General features: G+C 38.4%; 3 protein-coding genes across 3 annotated transcripts; all 3 read right to left on the reverse strand.

The window, feature by feature from the left end:
* Nucleotides 1–91: 91 nt before the first annotated feature.
* On the reverse strand, nucleotides 92–6,813 carry LOC142932665 (interferon-induced, double-stranded RNA-activated protein kinase-like). The gene is made up of 16 exons (XM_076076659.1): nucleotides 6,371–6,813; nucleotides 5,721–5,865; nucleotides 5,432–5,559; nucleotides 5,153–5,285; nucleotides 4,460–4,527; nucleotides 4,280–4,370; nucleotides 3,954–4,018; nucleotides 3,784–3,871; nucleotides 3,477–3,535; nucleotides 3,219–3,338; nucleotides 2,977–3,129; nucleotides 2,679–2,883; nucleotides 1,573–1,713; nucleotides 1,224–1,322; nucleotides 919–981; nucleotides 92–230 (listed from the first exon to the last, which is right to left on the reverse strand). Exons 1-16 carry the CDS (start codon nucleotides 6,472–6,474, stop codon nucleotides 126–128), a joined length of 1,767 nt encoding a protein of 588 aa, XP_075932774.1. The 5' UTR covers nucleotides 6,475–6,813; the 3' UTR covers nucleotides 92–125.
* Nucleotides 6,814–7,781: 968 nt separating this feature from the next.
* Nucleotides 7,782–16,193, reverse strand: LOC142932662 (interferon-induced, double-stranded RNA-activated protein kinase-like). The gene is made up of 19 exons (XM_076076654.1): nucleotides 15,939–16,193; nucleotides 14,959–15,085; nucleotides 14,693–14,847; nucleotides 14,483–14,606; nucleotides 14,224–14,297; nucleotides 13,994–14,143; nucleotides 13,773–13,905; nucleotides 12,816–12,871; nucleotides 12,640–12,730; nucleotides 12,217–12,248; nucleotides 12,082–12,124; nucleotides 11,914–11,987; nucleotides 11,676–11,795; nucleotides 11,446–11,580; nucleotides 11,140–11,344; nucleotides 10,908–11,051; nucleotides 10,688–10,789; nucleotides 10,361–10,423; nucleotides 7,782–10,031 (listed from the first exon to the last, which is right to left on the reverse strand). Exons 1-19 carry the CDS (start codon nucleotides 16,031–16,033, stop codon nucleotides 9,894–9,896), a joined length of 2,061 nt encoding a protein of 686 aa, XP_075932769.1. The 5' UTR covers nucleotides 16,034–16,193; the 3' UTR covers nucleotides 7,782–9,893.
* Nucleotides 16,194–17,070: 877 nt separating this feature from the next.
* On the reverse strand, nucleotides 17,071–19,418 carry gpatch11 (G patch domain containing 11). Its single transcript, XM_076076662.1, has 8 exons — nucleotides 19,285–19,418; nucleotides 18,812–19,038; nucleotides 18,683–18,724; nucleotides 18,441–18,561; nucleotides 18,239–18,329; nucleotides 17,904–18,056; nucleotides 17,560–17,641; nucleotides 17,071–17,475 (listed from the first exon to the last, which is right to left on the reverse strand). Exons 1-8 carry the CDS (start codon nucleotides 19,332–19,334, stop codon nucleotides 17,420–17,422), a joined length of 822 nt encoding a protein of 273 aa, XP_075932777.1. The 5' UTR covers nucleotides 19,335–19,418; the 3' UTR covers nucleotides 17,071–17,419.
* Between the last annotated feature and the right edge of the window lie 42 nt (nucleotides 19,419–19,460).

The following is a 19,460-nucleotide window of genomic DNA, read 5'->3' on the forward strand; positions in this document are numbered from 1 at the left end:
TTCTCATGGTCGTGTGTTGGAGGGAGTGAACGTGAGGCCTTGTGAAGCGCTTTGTACTGATCTCAGCTATACAAGTACAGTACGTGAACCATGTCCCTCCAAAATCATATTGGTAACGTTAGACATTAGAACAGATACATTTCCATATATGTATGGAAAACTTCCTTCAGTTTAGTTGCTTCGGGTCGGTCTTCAGGCTTCTCATGCAGCATTAACTCAATGATTTGGTTCTGCAAAAAGAACAAAAACAACTGCTACTGAGATATTTGTACCAACAATAATAGAAAATGTCATATTGTTGAAGCTCCACTTCACAGGATATCCAATATATGAATTTATGACACACTCAAAACACTGTTTGATATTTGACATTATTCACATACAGACGGCAGTAACCCTGTTTTGACTCTAATCCTTTGAGGCGTTAGAGATGGTTCATTACGGATTAATCTGATGACTATTTTCTCCATCAATTAACTGTTTGTTTGGTTTGTAAAAATTCTGAAAATAGATTTTAATGCTGTTACAAATACCCAGAGTCCAAAGTAAGACCTTCATAACGATTTAAACAAATAAATTAAAACAAACAAATCTGTAAATCCTCACATTAAATGGTTATGTCAATCAATTCCTAAGATAATCATTTCAGCAGTACTACATGTTCATGTTTGGTGTGCAAAAATCGGAATTTGTAAACTAACTAATTTAACTTAATCTAATAATTGTACAATATTTCCCTCTGAAATATTGAAGTATAAAGTGTCATGAGAAGAAAATACTCAAGTGAAGTAGTACTTCCAATTTGTACTGTTAAAGTAAAGTAGTTCAGTAAAGATACTTAGTTACATTCCACCACTGTCTGTTGGTGGCCTTTATGAATAACGGGCACCCTGATGCTCATTGTCCATGGTAATCTACCTCTTGGGGAAAGGTCAGTCCAAACTCTTCAGGGAGCTTCTGACTTCTGGCATCGTCCCAAACCTGGTATTCATAAGGTGATGAAAGAACAAGTTAGCCACAATTTACAAATACTTAAATTGTGCTCTGTTGAATGTTACAAATGAGTACAAGAAAAATTACACAAGACAGATTAAAAGATGAACAATGAAGTTCCAACGTGTCTGTGATCTACAGTACATTGATTTTGCTACACACCATACTGAAAATAAATCAACTAGTGGTGTATACCGACAGAAGCTGGTTTTCTATTTGTATGGACTCACCACTCCTCTTTCGTGGCCAGTAGAGAGTTTCCAAAGGATTTCAAAGTAGATCAACCCCAGAGCAAATATGTCCACTTTACGGTCATAGTTCTTCCCCCTCTTTTGTGACAGAATAAAAACACAGTATTGACAATAGGCACTTCAGCAGCTTCATGTTATCCTAATCATTATAACATATTAACTAGTTATGCTCATTAACTAAATGAGGTGAGGTTGAGATTCAGGAAATTCAGGAGCATTGTTAAGTGTGGTAGGCATACAGGTAGTCGACCTAATTAAGCCCATTAGAAGAATACATTTTTCAACACAATCATTTAGAAGAAGTTATTGTCAGTATAGACCATCTCACTTGTTCAGGGGCCATGTAAGTTTCGGTTCCTCTTTGCTCTGATCTCTCCATCAAAGCATCGTCATCATCAGCATCTCTGGTGACCAGACCAAAGTCTCCAATCTTCACTTCTCCATCCAGTCCAAAGAAGATGTTGTCAGGCTTATCATTGAAAACACAAATTTAAACAAATAAAAATCTAGCTCCTCATGTGATGGGCAGTCAACACCTGAACTAGTGAATGGATTTAAAATGGGAAACCAGCATTAAATCTAAACAGTCAGCGTGTGTGGCTTTTATTGGTTTTATTGTTTATCTAGTTGATAATTGGTGAATACTGGCCTTAAAAAATGAACAGACTTTAACACAAGTCGAGAAATAATGAATAGATATTACACACAATGAATTTATGTTCACAAACATTTACGAGGCAGAAAAATAACATCACAACTGCAGCCAGCTCATAATATTCTGCTGTTTTGCTCCGTTCACTTTGCTACATACTAACTCCATTCCAGATCAATCCAGTTTCTTGGATAATGTCACCTCCAGAACTGTTCCAGTCCTCCTGGAAACGCATCTTAACTACCTGTTATTCTGGGTTTTCCCTGGCTCAGGCTGCACAATCCACTTATTGACTGGTTCACGGGAGCCATCTTGCAATAGAGCCGTCATTGTGATGCTGTCTAAAATCTTCTTTGCCCCCCACCTCATAATGTTGTTCACAAACACAGAAGTCTATGATGTACTGAACTGTGTACTGGACTTCAAACAGCAGGTGAGCAGCAGCAGCATAATTCCACCAACTTGGGACTTGTTGGGGCAGGATCCAGCCTAATACTTAGAATAACCATGTGTTCATTGGTAAATAGTGGTGAGTTGCAAATGTCTAGTATGTGGTGCTGCTACTCTGTACGAGTGAACACCAGAACAATATACTGGTTCTATGTTATCCGCCATCTGACCAGTTTCATTTCTGTCTTACACCAGGATCAGTCTCAGGCTGCTGGCTGAGCCTCGTCAGGGTAAACTGGACGACATATTAAATGCTTATACACCTAAAGTTACATACAGGTAGTGTCTATATCAGCTTTGCCTCAGCCAAATACTGCAAAATCTGGTCTCACCTTAAGGTCCCTGTGGATGTGCTTCTTGGAGTGAATATATTCGACTCCACTGACTATCTGCTGAGCAATGCTGAGACCTTCTTCTCTTCTCTTGGAGTCTTGCAGAGACTCAGTGTTCTTCTCAGCAATCCAATCTTTAAGTGTTCTGGTGTCACATAACTCCATCTGAATATAGAAGTACTTTGCCGATAAACTACTTGAAGTCCTAGAAAAGAAAGAAGAGAAGATTGATTGTATTACTCACCTTCAACTTGAAACAAAAAGTGAAGAATAAAGTTATTAAGTGCATGGGACTCACTGGGAAGAGCCGTAACCAGCCGAACTTTCAGCTGAACTGTTCGTTGATTCAGAATTCCCCATGTATCCTGAGTCCTCCATCCAAAATGTGTAGTATCTGACGATGTTACAGTGGTGGAGTTCTGATAATGTCCTAATTTCTCGAAGAGATTTCCTGATCCAAAGGAGAACAAGAGGATGAATCAGCAAACAAAGTACTTACGGCACAATGCACACTGGAACCTTACGACTTTATATACTTACTCTTCACAGCAGACAACCTTTACAGCATAAAGGCTCTCCAGCAATTTATGTCTTGCTTTGTAAACACGACCAAAGGCTCCTCTGCCAAGACACTCCATGGGATCAAACTCTGACGTAAACCTGTTGAGATTAACGCTATTTTTAGGCAAAACGTAGAGATGTCTTATTGATTGAACATCAATTATTGGGAGAGAAGTTTAAGGTCATATCAGAATATAAAACATATGCTACAGTGCAAATTAATGTTGTTTTTCATACCTTGACTGGATGGATGTTTCATTCTGACTTTTTCCCATATTCTGGTCTTTGACAGCATCCTAAGAGAATAAAAGTATAAATGGATTTAAAATGTTGAACTCTGATTATTAAGTTGTATACTTTTTAAGAACTAGGACATACAACGTGTCGTTTGTTACATCAAAACAGCCAAGTAGCATGTAGTCTTTTGGAGTGACTCTTCATAGGTGGTGTGAGATCACAAGTAGTTGGTATTGCATTTACAGAAATTTGATTTTTCTATTTACTATCACAGCTTTTAAGATGAGATGTGATATAAAGTGCAGACCTGATCCCTGGAGGAGTTTGATGAATCTGTGAATATTGCTGAGCCACTTGTACCCGTTGACATGCTTTGTGACGATGCAAGAGACTCCCTAGGAGAAGATAATAAGAGGCATGAGTACAGCTTTCTACAAACTGACTGACTTCTAATAGTAGGGTCAATAAGTGCCTTACAGTGAAGTTGATGTTGACAACCTGGTTGAGGCATCATCTTTAGAATCAGCTGACCTTAAGGGAATCTACAATTCACAAAAATATGTTATAATGTAGCATGTTCCAAATGATGTACTGTCCTGTAGCCCTGAAAAATGTGAAATAATATCAATTATTTTATGTAATTTTCACCTTTGTCAAACTATTTTCATTTTTCATCTGGTTATACCACAGCTATGGACCCAAACTAAACTTTCTTTTACTTACAAGGCTGCTACTTGTGTGCAACAGTCTGTAAATATCATAACTGTAGATTTTTGCTTGACCTACTAAGTGAGAGAACAGACCTGAGCCTCAGAAGGGATTGATGAATCAGTGAATATATTTGAGCCTCCTCTGCCCATTGGTGTGCTTTCTGATGATGATTCATGGGACTTCCTATGGAATACAATGAGAGACATGAGTACAGCTTTCTCATTATTCAACTCTGTTGTTTGCTCTTTTACTAATGACATTCAGTGCCTTACTGCGTAGTTAATCGTGCAGGCAACATAGGTGGAGCACCATCTGCTGACACTGCTGATCTGACAGACACCTAAAATGCAAAGAATATAGACATTATTATTTCATGTAAAATTTCACCTCAATGGAAGCTTTTTATTTAAAAGTCTATAAAAGTAGCTGTTAGGATCTGCTGCCACCTGTTAGTATTAGCAAGTACCACTAACTACAGCCTGGTGTTATCTTTTCTCAACATGATGGGAGAAAAACACCAAAAACAAGAACGAAATAAAGACAGTTGCCTGGAACTAAAAAGAAAAAAGGTGCAATGCCTGGAACAAAAAAAAACACATTTTGAAGGCTGTAGTTTGTGGTGCTGTTGAATTGTATTGTATGTGTTATACTGACAGGTGTTTCTAATATTTTGTCCTCCCCATTTATATCATGAGGATAGGCTGATTTACAGAAACACCTTTCACACACACTTAGTATAATGCAATACAGTTCAATAGCAGCCTAAACTACATCTTCAAAAATGATCATAAAGTTAAAGAAATATCTTTAATCTAAAATAGTTTCAATAAAACCTGTACATTATGGCCTTTGTGAAGGTAGTATTTGTGGTAGGACTGTTGTATTAGACTTTGTTAGTTTGTGTAATAAATTGGCAAGTGAGTGTATATTTCATGATATAAAGGAAGTAAAAAAACATGAAATACCTTGCTGTCAAAGTCTGACTGTTCATGGAGAGCAGACCAGGCTAGCCGAGCTGCATTTCGTTTGGCTTCCTTGGCAGTCTTACCCTCACCCTCAGGGTAGTTCTTATTGTCTATCATTAATTTGTAGAAAAATCTGTGTTGTGTTTTACAAAAAGAGGAAATAGTTCAGATCATTATCATAACATTTTTAATATTGTTTATAACTGAATATTAATCAAGAGTTAGAACAGAGTGTCTGCAGTGTCTATTCAGAGTACAGAGGTTCAGGTTCATACTTACAGACGCTTACCAGTTGGATCACATCTCCTCTCTTCAATGTATGAATGGCAGCAGTTTGTTTTCTGACAGTATTGGGCAACAATTCCAATGAAATTGGTCTCTGTTTCTCTCAGTTTGTCTTTGTAATCCTGCGAGTACAATAAAGTACAATGTTAAAATGTTTGACAAGGTGGACTGTGGCCTGCTGAGTATGTGACACCATAGAACACAACAGGTTTTTAGGCCTATGATTGGTCTTTTACTTTTAAATACTAGTGGATAGTTACGCAGAGAGGAACAATAATCTTACCGTGTCCTGATGTTTGTTCTCCTGATGTTTGTTCTCCAACAAGTTTTCTAGGGCATTTTTAGCTGCATACAACTTGGCTTCCTTCTTGTTCTTGCCCACACCATCGGGATAGACTTTACCATTTAGGACTACCCACTGGGTGAATCTGTGGGAACAATGTCACGTCTCTGTCATTAAGGCAAGTTGACTTTAAATGATGGTTGGTGAGGGTGGTTGATGGTGCATTAAATTACTGGTGCATTATTAATCTGCACACTACAATATACAGCCCAGGTAAGGTAATCATCCTTGCTGTAACCACTGGACTATATTCACACACAGCCTCAGCCTGATTACATTCATGAGCTGAAATTAACAGCAACGTTACATTTATTCAAAGAATGTACATTTGAGGTACTCAAGTATTACCACTAATACAACTTTATACCTCTCTTCTATCACATTTACCTGACCACCATTTACTTAACAAATGAAGATGTAAAAACATCACAGGACATCACTGATACAGTTAATATTAAACAACCACCCTTGAGCCATATAGTCATTCATGGCACCCTACGGAAGAGACGGTCACTCTCATCGACTACTGCGTAATAATGTGCAAAGGTACAACCCACGGTTAACACTAACATACATTTTATTCAACTCACGTTTGATCACGGTCAGGGCCAACCTCGAATCCCTCAAAGTGCAGTTCAGAGCGTGTTTTCTGTTTGTATCTGTGTAGTTCAGAGAGATAGTCTCTAGTTTCCATCCTAAATATAGAAGTAGCCGGAATATCAGCTCAAAACACATACATACCACTTTGAAAACAAAGTACAAAGCTCACAATACTTCTCTCTAAGTAAGTAGCCTCGTAGTGTTGGATATATCCGTGCAGGGCTACCGCGGAAGTTTCGATTTCCTCATAACGTCATTCACGTTTCGTGGCTTGACTTTATTTGAACAAAACAAATTAAAAACTGAGCTCCGATTAACTTAATTTACACCTGCAAAATACTGGCAAAATCTCGGAAATGAGACTCATCCGGCATTAGTTATCAATAAGTAGTTATTGTTTTGTTATAGTTCGTTTAGGATTGAACTGATCTGTGCAGTGGTGCACACAACGTCTCTGAGTTGAGGGGCACATTTCTAGAAAGAGGCACCTCCTACATGTTGTTTGTTTGGTGTAAGGCAAGTATATCATGTTCATTGAAGGCAACTGCACCACTTATCATTACAGCTCATGTTAATGTTACAATAACTCATTAAGACTGGCTGTTGCTTCCTCTGTGATTGTGACAGGTTGTGGCTGTAGTTGGGGTTAGACTGTGGACATCATTATAGATATGAAGGGACGTTGCTATTGCTGCAGAAACACATTTTGAATGTGTAACACTAACAGACATACATGCCGGTGTCAAATGATACAGTTGAACTGTATATGTTAATGCTAATGTTATAGCCATAATAGCCATATACAGTAGCTACAGCAAGCCATCATGGGTAAAACAAGCTTTCAAGTCAGCCCTCAGTTCTTGATCCCTGCACAGCAGTCACATTCATATGATTACACATTGAACAGCCTGACAGTGGTTGCTTATGCTAGTTAGACGCCCTCTTATAATCTTTAGTGGTTTAGGATGATGGATTTGTGTTACCTGCACCTACCTTTTTATTTTACAGTGATCGTAATCCAAACACCAAACAATACTCAGTGTTCCATTGTTCTTACCACTTAGCAGTTTCTTTACTTAATTGCTCAGCTTGATCTTGACAGAAAACTCACGTATTAAGTGTAATTCATTAATGTCTGAAATGCTGTGTCTTCATATCTGAACACAGTTGTCTTTCACTTACAGTTTTGGGAATCAATGACAGAATCATTAAGTACAAGCATTTGGTACAAGGTGATTTCTGGAGCTGGGGCACATCCCCTAATTCAGACCTGATACAGACTCACCTAAATGTAAAAACAAAGCAGATCATAGAGGAACACACATCCTTCAACACCCACTAAAATTCACAAATTGTGCAAAATACAACACACTCTACAGAGCATGAATGACAATAACACCCTGGTTGTCAATGTTTTATTTCCCTATTTATTACAAAGCAAAGGGTGTAATGTGACATCACTTAAGACACATTTATACATTTACAGCATAGAATGCATTATTTCATTATCAGTTGTCAAAGTAATTACCCAAATAATTACATGATTATTTATTCAAAGTGAATAATGTTACATTTTGTTCAAATATACATATATATATATACACACACACACACACACATATACACATATATGTATATATACATATATATACACACACATATATACACATATATATACATACATATATATATATATATATATATATATACACACACCCGCATATATTAATATATATATATATATATACATGTATATATGCTATTTGACACCAAAAATAATTAGGTTTGGTAAAATATTTTTTGACCATGGGAATGTTGTCATGTTTTCCCCATAAAAACATCTTCGGCAGGGAACCATATTTTGAGTTCAATATCTTCAGACATACAACTCCTAGAGCAATGAACTTTAGTAGGTGCACAGACAAAACCATGTACACCAGATCCAAGCGTTTGAAAGGCATATGCAGATGTCGTATTTTTCAACACTGGCCCTTGAAAATGGAAAAAGTGCCCCAGGTAGTCCCCATAAGTATATACATATGGACGTTTCCATACTTCTTGTTAGAAATACAGTCTTCAATTGATGTTACCCCAAATTTTAGGGGCTCTAACATGAACAGAATCTAATATATGGCAAGTATGACAACCCAAGGTTGCAACTTGTTGCCTGTCTGAGATGCCAAAATTGCAATGTGGACTCATTCCTAAGACCATGAATTTCTTGTGAAAGTGTGGCCATTTTGTGTGTAAAGTTACAAGTTAAACTGTTAATGTCTCATTAAACACATGGCCTCTTACTTCTATATCCAACGACATCATTTTAATTACATGTCTCCAACCCTGTTCCTGGAGAACAACAGCCTTAATCAATCACACCTGACGCTACAGTGATATTCAGATGTACCAGAGAGGTCCCAGTTTCCTTCTTATTGTTAGTGCTGTTCATGGGTAGTCAACTGTGCATAATAAGCCTCTACGATGGGATCACAGCAGCCCTGACAACCTGCGCCCTTGCTCGGACCACACCCATCTTCGAACTCGGCCTTCATTTTGATTTCAATGACACACCTGTAAAGTTTCGTGACTGCATATTGCACAGTTGCCACCCCATCCTGGTCGCAAAATCTGTCCACAGACAGAAATGTAAACACCAGTAAAGTACTCAAAACCTCTTTTGTGATAGTTCCTGCTACAGTAGGCGTCTACTGGACAATATTTTGTCCTGATGACTCACACACAGACTCACAAGCTGAAAACAATACCAGCTTTACTGTTGCGGCTGGTAATGAAGACAGCATGGAGGGAACTTGTAACTTTACAAAATGGCCACATATAGACGCCCTTTGCACATACATTTTCATGGTCCTAGGAATGAGTCCACATCGCCGTTCTTGCCATATCTCGAATTTGATGATGTTAGAGCCTTTGAAATTTAGCAAAACATCAATAAAATACTGTATTACTAGTCGGAAGTATGGAAATGTCCATTTATATGTACTTTAAGGAACTGCCTGGGGTCCCAAAACTACCCATTTTGCACTTTTTCCATTTTTAAGGGCCAGTAATAAAATAATATGAGATCTGCTTGTGAGTGGATTTGGTTTTGTTTGTGCCACTACCAAATTTCACGGCTTTAGGAGTTAAATATCTGAAGACATTGAACCCTAAAAATGGCTATAAAAAAGATATGCAATTCTCAATATTCAGTGAAAATATTTTGGTCTCAAATAGCACTTACATGAACAAAATCTAAAATGTATACAAACCCACTTATCTGATTTGACACAGAACAACCCAATCCTCCGATTATAAACTGCACGAGGTTATGTGCCCATCAGTCCTATAACTATGATGCATTTTGTCACATCAGATCATGAAAACGGTTAAAGGTACTCTCCCCTTAGCAATAAAAACCTTGCAAATAAAGGTATTATGGAACATAATGCTGACTTAACAGTCATGCATGTGATGACTGATGCTTTTGCCTGCTGTTTAAGTATTTCCTTGTAATAATCAGACAGTCCTACTGTCGCGCCGCATATCTTTAAGCATTGTAAGTGTTTGAGAGCACTCTTCCAAGTCCATCTTTAGTTTACTTGCTTCGGGTCGGTCTTCTGGCTTTTCAGACAGCATCGACTTAACGATTTTGATCTGCAACAAAAAGAACAGCGATCTCTGTGATATCAATGAATGCTGCCAGTGTCTTTGAGGCTCAACTGTATTTCCCTCTAATTGACTTTACCTAGGTAACCTAACAAAGTAAATCTTTTTCCCAACCAGTCGTCTTTCCTGCTTGACTTTTAACATTTTGTCCTGTTTTGGCTTCTTATCCCTTGAAGCTTCACAGATGAACTGTTGTAACAGTGCAGACCCTCATACCTCAGCCTCACTACTGTCCTGTTGGAGAGCATCACAAACGTCTGCCACCCTGTAGAAAACACAGTTTCATGTATCGAGTGAAAGAAAGAATGCTGGTGTACCTCCAGGGGAAAATTGTGTGGAAATTTTTCAGGAAATTTCTGGATTCTGGCGTCATCCAAAATCTGGTGAGAAAAGAAAGGAAGAACATTTAATAGGTGTGATACAAATTGATAAGCTGTCTGCTTTGTTTTCCCCAGATGGCATTTCTGCTTTGACAAGTCAGAAATATCTGCTGTGTAAAAAGATTTAAATTTGAGGATCGATCAGTTGACATCTGTTATGTGTGTCTGGTACCCATCTTTGAAACAAACTAAAAGCAAAAAGCATTTATTAGTTCACAGTTAATATGGACTGGAATTGATTTTGGACTATTTTGAACAACTCACCAGTTTCCTTTCCGGGCCGGTAAAGAGGTTCCAAAGGAGTTCAAAATATATCAACCCCAGAGCAAATATGTCCACTTTTCGATCATAAGTGTTCCTGCTCCTCTGTCATAAAACAAGAGCACAATATTAACAAAAGGCCCTGAAGCTCTACAGGTCTTTAACAACCAATGTTTAATAAAACAGAAGAATCCAAAGTTACTGTCAGTGTAGACCGTCTCACTTGCTCTGGAGCCATGTAACATGGGGTTCCTTTGAACACCGTTCTCTCCAGGAGGTTCTCAGCGTCGTCATTGTTTTCCTCAGTGACCAGACCAAAGTCTCCGATCTTCACTTCCCCATCTTGGCCAAACAAGATGTTGGCAGGCTGACCGTGGGGAGAGAAATGAACAAAGCATGTAGCTTCACGACTGATGTGATGTTGTGAATGATGATTTTTATCCACTTCGCCTCACCTTCAGGTCTCTGTGGATGAGCATCTTGGAGTGAATGTAATCCACTGCACTCACTATTTGCTGAGCAATAATGAGACTTTGTTCTCTTCTCTTGGAGTCCCGCAGAGATTTCTTCACATTCTGAGTATTCTTCTCGTCTATCCACACTCTAAGAGTGTTGGTGTTACACAACTCCATCTGAATATGCAGGTACTTAACAGACGACCTAGAAAAGTAGGAACAGAAAACCTGAGGCATGAAAGTCTTTCATGTTTAGTAAAAATAAGTAGAGTGCAGCAAGGATTTTAATAAGTGGATGGGACTTACTGTGAACTGCTGGAACTGTCATCTGCACTGTCCCATTGGTATCCTGAATCCTCCAACCAACATGTGTAGTATCGAACAATATTGCAGTGATGGAGGTCTGATAATGCCAACACCTCTCGTAGAGCTTTTTTGATCCTAAGGAGCACAAGACTCAGTTAATGAAAATGTTAACTTTTTGCACATTAAAAAAAAAAGTAAACAAAAGTCAACATCTTTCATACTTGACTTACTCTTTGCAACGGACAATCTTTATAGCATAATTCTTCTTCAGCAGTTTTTGATTTGCCTTGAAAACACGACCAAAGGTTCCTTTGCCGAGACACACTATGGAGTCAAATTCAGATGTAAACCTGTTAAGATTAACACAGGCATTGTTGAGGCAAAAATATTTTAAATCACAAATAAAAGGCCACAGTAGAGCTAAAAAATAATGCCAGTATTGTACTTCAATGTTTTCATTTTCCATACCTTGAGATCTGGGTTGTTGTCTTCTTACTTGGACTACTTCCTGGATTCTTGCCTTTGAAATTGGGCATTATATCCTGAATGAATAAAATAAAGTCATGATATAGAGATCAAAATGTTAAACAACAACCAACAAGATTAACTAACAGGATTAATATCTTCATACTTTACCTCTTTGCTGTTTCTGGGGGCATTTTGGAAATTTGCTGCGATTCTAGACAATAATAATAATATTGCAGTCAGCAATAACCTCCAGTGAAATATTATGTACTGTAGCTTTAATGCAGGTCTCAAAAGATGCCTTACCTTATTTTGGGCTTCACATCAGGACTTTTAATCTTTGTAATGGAAACCAGAAAAATATAGCCAATTATATTTAAGCATGCCTGCATTGAAAATCTATTATATGAGGTCCGAATTAAATCTTCCTTTACAATAAGCAATGTTGTGCTGGGAACTAAACTAACTGGGCTGCAAGTACTGTCACACTCTGTTTCGTACTATACTATAATTACTTGTTTGCTCTCACCAAATACATGCGTGACCCTAAAAAGCATCCTGGTAATGTATTAAGTCACTTTCTGTCGTTGGAGTAACAGGTCACTTATTAAGAAGAGCTGACTTAACCTAAAATGTTAAATTAAAGTAACTAATCTTCTGCAATAGACTGAGCATTACAAACTGTTGAACCATGACAATATTTAGAGGATTACACAGGAAATAACAGACCTGATCCTCAGGAGGATTTGATGAATTGGTGAAAACAGCCGAGTCACTCGCAGCCATTGGCACCCTTTTAGATTTTGCACCGTGAGACTCCCTTGGAGATTAAAATGAGACGCTTTAGTAAAACACACTCAACATCAAACTTCACCGTCTGCCTTACTGCTCAGTCAGTGCCTTACGGTGTGATTGGTGGCGTGGACAGACCATCATCGGACACAGCTGACCAAAGAGACACCTGAAAGCACAAAGGAAGTCTTCATTACAGTCACATATGACCATGTTTAGCAGTGATTGATGCTCTCTGACATTGTGGTGTAGCATTACTGTAATAATCATTGGAATATCACTAATGTGGTATCTTAATTAGAGGGGAACCATTGTCATGTTTTATGTTGTTAAACCTCAGATGTTCAGAAGAACCTCGCCTGGTAATCTGCTATTATTAATATTTTTTTGATGCCAGCTCAGGTTCAGTCTACACAGCCTCTGTGGAGGAGTGACATGTATCAGCTTTGAAAACGTAATATAAAAAAGTAGTTAATGTAAATACCTAATTGTTTATGTGGTGGAAACTGTACAATAAAATAATTTAAATACATCTTGCAGCACCCTTGGCTCATCTTTAAGGTACTTTGGGAATCACTGGGGACGCGACAACACAGCTACATACCGTGTCCCTTTACCTCACTTATCTACTCCACACATTTGGAATAAAAAACACAGCGAACGCATCTTAAATGTCGTTATGATCGATCACTGCATAGTACATTTGTTTGCATGCACAGCCATGGTTAAAGGCTTATGCAAAATGACAAGTTCATCTTGTTCTAACTTCTGAATACATGGTTTAAATATTATGGTTGAGGATTTGAAACTTGCTGTGAAGCTTGAAGTGTGTTTTTCCAGATTTCAACAATAATACTGACAACTTATACTTGACATAATAAGACTGGGCATGCATGTTTTATAGTAAGGAAAGTAAGCTGCAGCGGCTATGGTTTAGGGGAGCAGAATAACAGATGGCTACGTAAAAAAGCATCAGGAAACATCTGCAATGAGCCTGTTCCACAGTCTACTAGGTGACATATCGAAAACCAAAAATTATAATTTTAAAACAACAGAAAAATATGAAATACCTTGGTGTCCCAGTCTGGCTGCTCTTTAAGAGCAGACCAGGCCAGCCGAGCTGCATTTTGTTTGGCTTCCTTGACGTTCTTGCCCTCACCTGAAGGGTAGTCCTTGTTGTCGATCGTTAGTTTGTAGAAGAACCTGTGTTGGTGGGGAGGAAATATTTAGATCCTCTCTCACATCTATCAAGAGTTATCCTACAGTGTCTGCGGTGTCTCTTCATACTCACTGAGGGCTATGATCTGGACCGCATCTTCGCTCTAAGATGTAGTCATGGGAGCGCTTTGTTTTGCGACAGTAGTGGTCGACGACGGCTATGAAATTTGTCTCCGTAAAACCTTTGTCTTTGGTGATCACACTCAAGCTCTTCATCTTATCGCTGTAACACCAAGATAAGTCAGACACTAAAACTTTTCATAACCCAAACGGAAGCAATGCCGCTCCATTGTTTGTGCTCACCAGATGTCCGACGCATTTTGATTCAATTCTTCTTTTTGTTGGCTTGATGTGTCACTGCTCTTCTCCTCTCCAGTCTTTAAAAAAACAAAGAAAAGTAGGATTTGATATTGTTTCACTGACAGGAGTGTGACTTGTGCAACGTATGAAAAATCTACTCGAACTTTCATGACAACATTACAGTTAACGACAATCAGGTTGAATCATTTTCTTCCCTCTGCACTTCCATTAAGTCTAGAAACTAGTGTGTATCATTACTTACCTCTGTAGTTTTACTGCCACATATCTCGAGATACACAAGCTTGGCTGCTTCCTCCTTAGCTTCCTTCCTTGTTTTCCCAGTGGCAGCTGGATACTCCTTATCACCAACCACGAAGCTACAGCATCTAATATCATAAACATTTTATTTAATGCATTTATTTTAAAATCAGGACAAAATAGCTACAAATGATGATGTATTTAAGAGGCTTACAGAGTAGCACTATTTAGTCCCAGTCTGGTTGACTCCACAGCCCGTATAGTCACCCTGCTCCTGTGACCATGTTCATTGAGCCAACATGTATAGTTGGCTTGAGTGAAAGCTGTCTGATGAGTTGGTGCAGTTGAAGCTTCTGTTGCATTTCCTGTCTGTCAAGATAAAAACAAATATACATCGAGGAGACGAGTGTCATCATCCATACTTTGGAATACTAAAATTCACACATGCAGTGAGTCAATAAAGAGGTATAATAATCTTACAGAGTCTATTGTTTCCTCCAACAGGACACTCAGGACGTTTGCAGCTGCATTCAGTTTGGCTTCCTTCTTGTTCTTCCCCTCACCTTCAGGATACGCCTTACCATCCACCACTGCTCTCACGGTAAATCTGAGAATACATTATAACACTTTGTTAAACAGGCAAGATGATACAAGAATATGGTGAGCATTATATATAACACTAAAACTGGTTAAAATGTTTAAATATTTCACTACTGGTGTCAATGTGATACCTGAGTTGGGTATCTATTCCAAAACAACAAGCGCTATTTTTCAATATCTAACTCAATGCCTCAGACACGGTTCAGTCAATACTTATTAAAGGTGAGACGTGAAAGATTTGGCCAGAATGTTTAAAACATTGAAAAGATTAAAACTAACTGTAGAAATGCACATTCAGCCAGCGCAAAATATATCTTTTTATTTTGTATCTGATTATATAGACTATATAGTAGAGGTGAAATGATACCCCTATATGTTTGTAACATGTGACCAGATCTCACACATTGCACCTTTAAAGAATATTGAGGTTCAACACCCCTGCATCTATGTGGATCTATTTTGTTGTCTTTTTTTGAAGTGTTGTAACACTCATACCATTCATGTGGGCATACTTCTGCCACTGTGGTGGTGCCAGTGCCTCATGCGAGTGGGTCCAAGAGGGTAGGGAGAATAATTGGGCTATCCGAACTCAAATTTGGAGGTATGCACTGTTAACTTAATTTTGCATCAATGGCACGTGGTTCAAATGTAGTAACATACCTGAGGACACTGATTGGCCTAAAGCAACACATAGAATACACTCATTTCCTTTTTTTCTAAAAACAAAAAACAAGGTAAATACTAGCCTATCCTCCCATTGAATAAGAACATGTTCTATTTAAGTCCCACATCTCCTCAAATCCTACTATATTCAATTATTTTCGTGTCGTAAATCGCACCAGAGAATGTGTTCAACTCACGTTTTAATGTGATCCAGGCCAACAGCCCGAACGTCCTCATACCTCAGGTCTAAGCGCTCTCTCTGTGTGTACTCGTTGAGTTTAGCTACGGCCATTATACATAACTCAACCGTCACAACGTCCCCTCTCAACACAGCAAAGAATAAACCTCACAATACTAACTAACGATGGCTCTTCTTTGTTTTCATCTCAGCTCTACTTCCACGTACCAGCGGGCTGTTTTAATGCCGCCTCACCCTCAGTAAGTTTCGTTTTCTCCGTACACGTCACACAACATGGCACCCTCACGTGGTCTGAAATATCAAATATGGTTCAGATGACATGAACTCAGCAGTGAAGGATGTGGATCAGTTGTAACACTGCGATAAGTATATGGAGAAAGTGTTAGCGTTAGTATAGTGAATGTGCCGAGTATCTTTGGGCAAGTAGCCGTTAAGTTAGATAGGTGTTGATGTTAAGTACTCGGTTATTAATAATTTGACGGGTATTTATATACCCTTACTAACGTTTAACTAACGTCTGCTTGGTTTTTATGCATGCCTACCTGTTCTTCACCTTGAAAATAAAGCTTTTTTTTGGTTAACATTCAGCAACTACAGTTCCCAAGAAGCTTCAGTACCGCGCCAACCTCTAAGCCTCATGGGAACTGTAGTTGTTAGTTTTTTTTGTGTGTTTTTTTTAATCGTTATAGAGGCTTTTTGTCCAGCAATAGTTCATATCCATTTATCTTCAGAGTATTATATGAAACTGTTTTTTCCATGTTTCACCGCTTCAGAGACACAAATGAGAGAAACTCGTAATTTTAGGAAACAGTTATCTAAATGTCTTCAATGGAACCTTTCAAACAAGCAAAAAAGGCAACCATAGTGCATTTGCTGGTATGCTTATATATTGTGGTGAGAAAATTTAAAGGAATTGAAATACTGCGGTAACACCAGAGGATATTGAAATAATAACAATAGTTTTAAGCCCCATATAAACTCACAACTGAGGATCACATACACGTAAAGGGAAAATGGCAGTTATCATATCAGATTACAGCTTTAGAAAGTATAACATCTTATATTTCATTAAGTAAATTGAACCCAAAGTGATTTATTTAGCTTAACAAACAATAGATAAGAGAACAAAGTATAATTATTTAAATGTTTAATGAAAACACAGGTATGCAATCGCTCTTCAAACATGTCTAAAAAAATCTTAGTGCATCTTTTGAAAAATATATACATGAAAGATATCCTAAATTTCCCACAGCATACCTAAATGTAAAGAAAAAGTCAGGGCCGCCAACTACAAACAGTATAAACAGTGATGACTTTCCAGAGATGGACAAATGATTCAAATTGGGACGATAAACAAATATTCCTCCACTTATGATCACCTCATTTCCAACACTGCTTATCAAAGCCAAGTGTGATCAGCCCACTGAATAAAACTGCTTTTTCACTTTGAACAGCTGAGCATGTTCATTTTCATCCCGTTCACTCGTGGTCTGCTGCTGTATCCCCAGGACAGTTGGAGCACAAGTCATCTTCATCTGTCAATGAAATAAAATAAAATGTATCAGCAAAGTCAATAAAACCAACAATAAAACCAACAGGCATGTTGTCCTCACTCTTACCGTTATAGGTGGTTCCACACCATATGCAGTAAAAATGGATTCCTCTCAGATAGGATGTCAAAATTTGCAGTTTGTCAAAGGACTGTAACAGAGAGAGACATATCAAATACATTCATTTTACTCTGGATTCATCACCACAGAATCCAACGAGATGAATTATTAGCACCACATGTCAGTATAACGATACACTGGCAGCATGTCTTATACTTCACACTCATAATCGTGCGTCACACCAAAACTACGACATATTTCCATACATTTATTCAACAAAAAAGTTGATTTGGGATCATAAATTAGCATTCCACATTAAATCACTGTATGATCAAGGTAAACGAAACACTAACGGTTAATTCCACGATCTCCTCTTCCTCCTCCTTTTTCTCTTCCTCCTCCTTCTCCTCCTCCTCCTCTTCCTCCTCCTCCTCCTTAAGATCATCTTCCTCATCATCGGTCTCTTCTTTAGGCCAGTACCAGTCTTCCCTGGGGACAGTGATGCCCTGAAAAGACAATTCAGCCAAAGGATTCACACACAGAAAACCTCTAGTGCTGATTCTGTACTGAGGTAGTGTGAATTGTCAAAATATAGAATTTTGGCATGTTAATTTTTTCTGGCACATTTGTATGTATTCTCAGTACAGAGAGGCTGAACTGTGATGATGAGCCGTTTTTATGGCCATACCTTCTGACTGTCAAGCTGCTCACAGGCTCGCTGACTCCTTCTGAGATCTCCTTCAATCTTTCGCTCCTCTCTCTCCGTCCTTACTCGAGACCTGGAATTAAAAAGAATGACATTACACTCACAGACTATGCCACGTTTGTATTATAGGAGGGGAGCAATGTTTAAAAGCATAATGTATGTTATGGACAGCTGTAAACTTCACCTAAAATCTTCCAGAGACTTGGTCTCGTTCTGTTGTTTGGCCCGTACTTTCTGACGATAATGTTGAAGTTCCTCCTCAGCTTTTCTTTTCTTCAACGCTTCCATTCCAATGCCACCTCTGTCTGATTTAGCATACAAAGGAAAGTACATAAACACTGTAAGCCACCAGTTGGATTGCACATGTTACCAAATACCAAAATTATGCCAAATAAATGACCACACAATTCAAAATGAATTGCTTACCAGTTTTGATATTTAGAGGAATTGGATCCACCCTCCCTGCTCCTGAAGAGGTAACAGAGATTAACATGAATACACGCAACAAATGCAAAACAGAATAAAAATAAGATAATAATAAAAAAAGAAACGTACCCGCCTTCCCGAGGCCTTGACCAGCTTTGTAACCCATTTTTTGCAGAAGTGCAAATCCCTTGTTGTTATTGCAAATGGGGTTTTCTATCGCTGCCTCTCTACTTTCCGTCTCCTGCTCCTTGTAAGTCTTCTGACGGTTCTTGATGTTCGTCTCCTGTTGCTGCGTCTCCTTCTTTATTGCTTCTTTTAACCGCCTCACCATGCTGACACCTGGCTTCACATCTTGTCTGGCAGACAGAGGGACAAAGAGAAAGGTAATGGGATAAGAAAACGTTATAGCTATTATGGGAGCACGACTTTAAAAACACACACTTCCAAATTTCCACAACTGACACTCCTTTGAAAATCCCCGAATTAGCTTTAATTTGATAAAACTGACACCTCAGGATAATAAACTACATCATGTAATGTAACGTAACAATCTCGACAACCTCAGGTTTTAATATTACACAAAGGACACACAAAACGCTTACATTTTAGTAAGAAATGCATCAGACATATAGTCCTCTTCCTCATCAGACATTATGACCGCGAAACAATGTAGAAACCCGCTACAGCGTTCAATAAATAATCCGGTTGTCTGCTTTAGTATTTTGCTTCGCTGATGTTTGGTTCGTCAAAGATACATTCCGTGTAGCTACAAGGTACC

This window comes from Anarhichas minor, unplaced genomic scaffold (assembly GCF_050575085.1).
Source record: "Anarhichas minor isolate MPS153535 unplaced genomic scaffold, ASM5057508v1 ptg000058l, whole genome shotgun sequence".
Taxonomy (NCBI): Eukaryota; Metazoa; Chordata; class Actinopteri; order Perciformes; family Anarhichadidae; genus Anarhichas; species Anarhichas minor.

Excerpts from the sequence above, each read along its gene's own strand:
- gpatch11 (XM_076076662.1), bottom strand. The coding sequence starts at position 19,334 with ATGTCTGATGAGGAAGAGGACTATATGTCTGATGCATTTCTTACTAAA. Across the intron at positions 18,057-18,238 it reads AGCAGCTTGACAGTCAGAAG|GGCATCACTGTCCCCAGGGA; the intron begins GTATGGCCATAA and ends TTGTCTTTTCAG. Across the intron at positions 17,476-17,559 it reads GTGTGGAACCACCTATAACG|ATGAAGATGACTTGTGCTCC; the intron begins GTAAGAGTGAGG and ends TTTCATTGACAG.
- LOC142932665 (XM_076076659.1), bottom strand. The coding sequence starts at position 6,474 with ATGGAAACTAGAGACTATCTCTCTGAACTACACAGATACAAACAGAAA. Across the intron at positions 3,130-3,218 it reads AAGGTTGTCTGCTGTGAAGA|GAAATCTCTTCGAGAAATTA; the intron begins GTAAGTATATAA and ends CCTTTGGATCAG. Across the intron at positions 231-918 it reads GACTGACCTTTCCCCAAGAG|AACCAAATCATTGAGTTAAT; the intron begins GTAGATTACCAT and ends TTCTTTTTGCAG.
- LOC142932662 (XM_076076654.1), bottom strand. The coding sequence starts at position 16,033 with ATGGCCGTAGCTAAACTCAACGAGTACACACAGAGAGAGCGCTTAGAC. Across the intron at positions 14,298-14,482 it reads GTGGCAGTAAAACTACAGAG|ACTGGAGAGGAGAAGAGCAG; the intron begins GTAAGTAATGAT and ends GTTTTTTTAAAG. Across the intron at positions 12,731-12,815 it reads TCCACGCCACCAATCACACC|GGAGTCTCACGGTGCAAAAT; the intron begins GTAAGGCACTGA and ends TTAATCTCCAAG.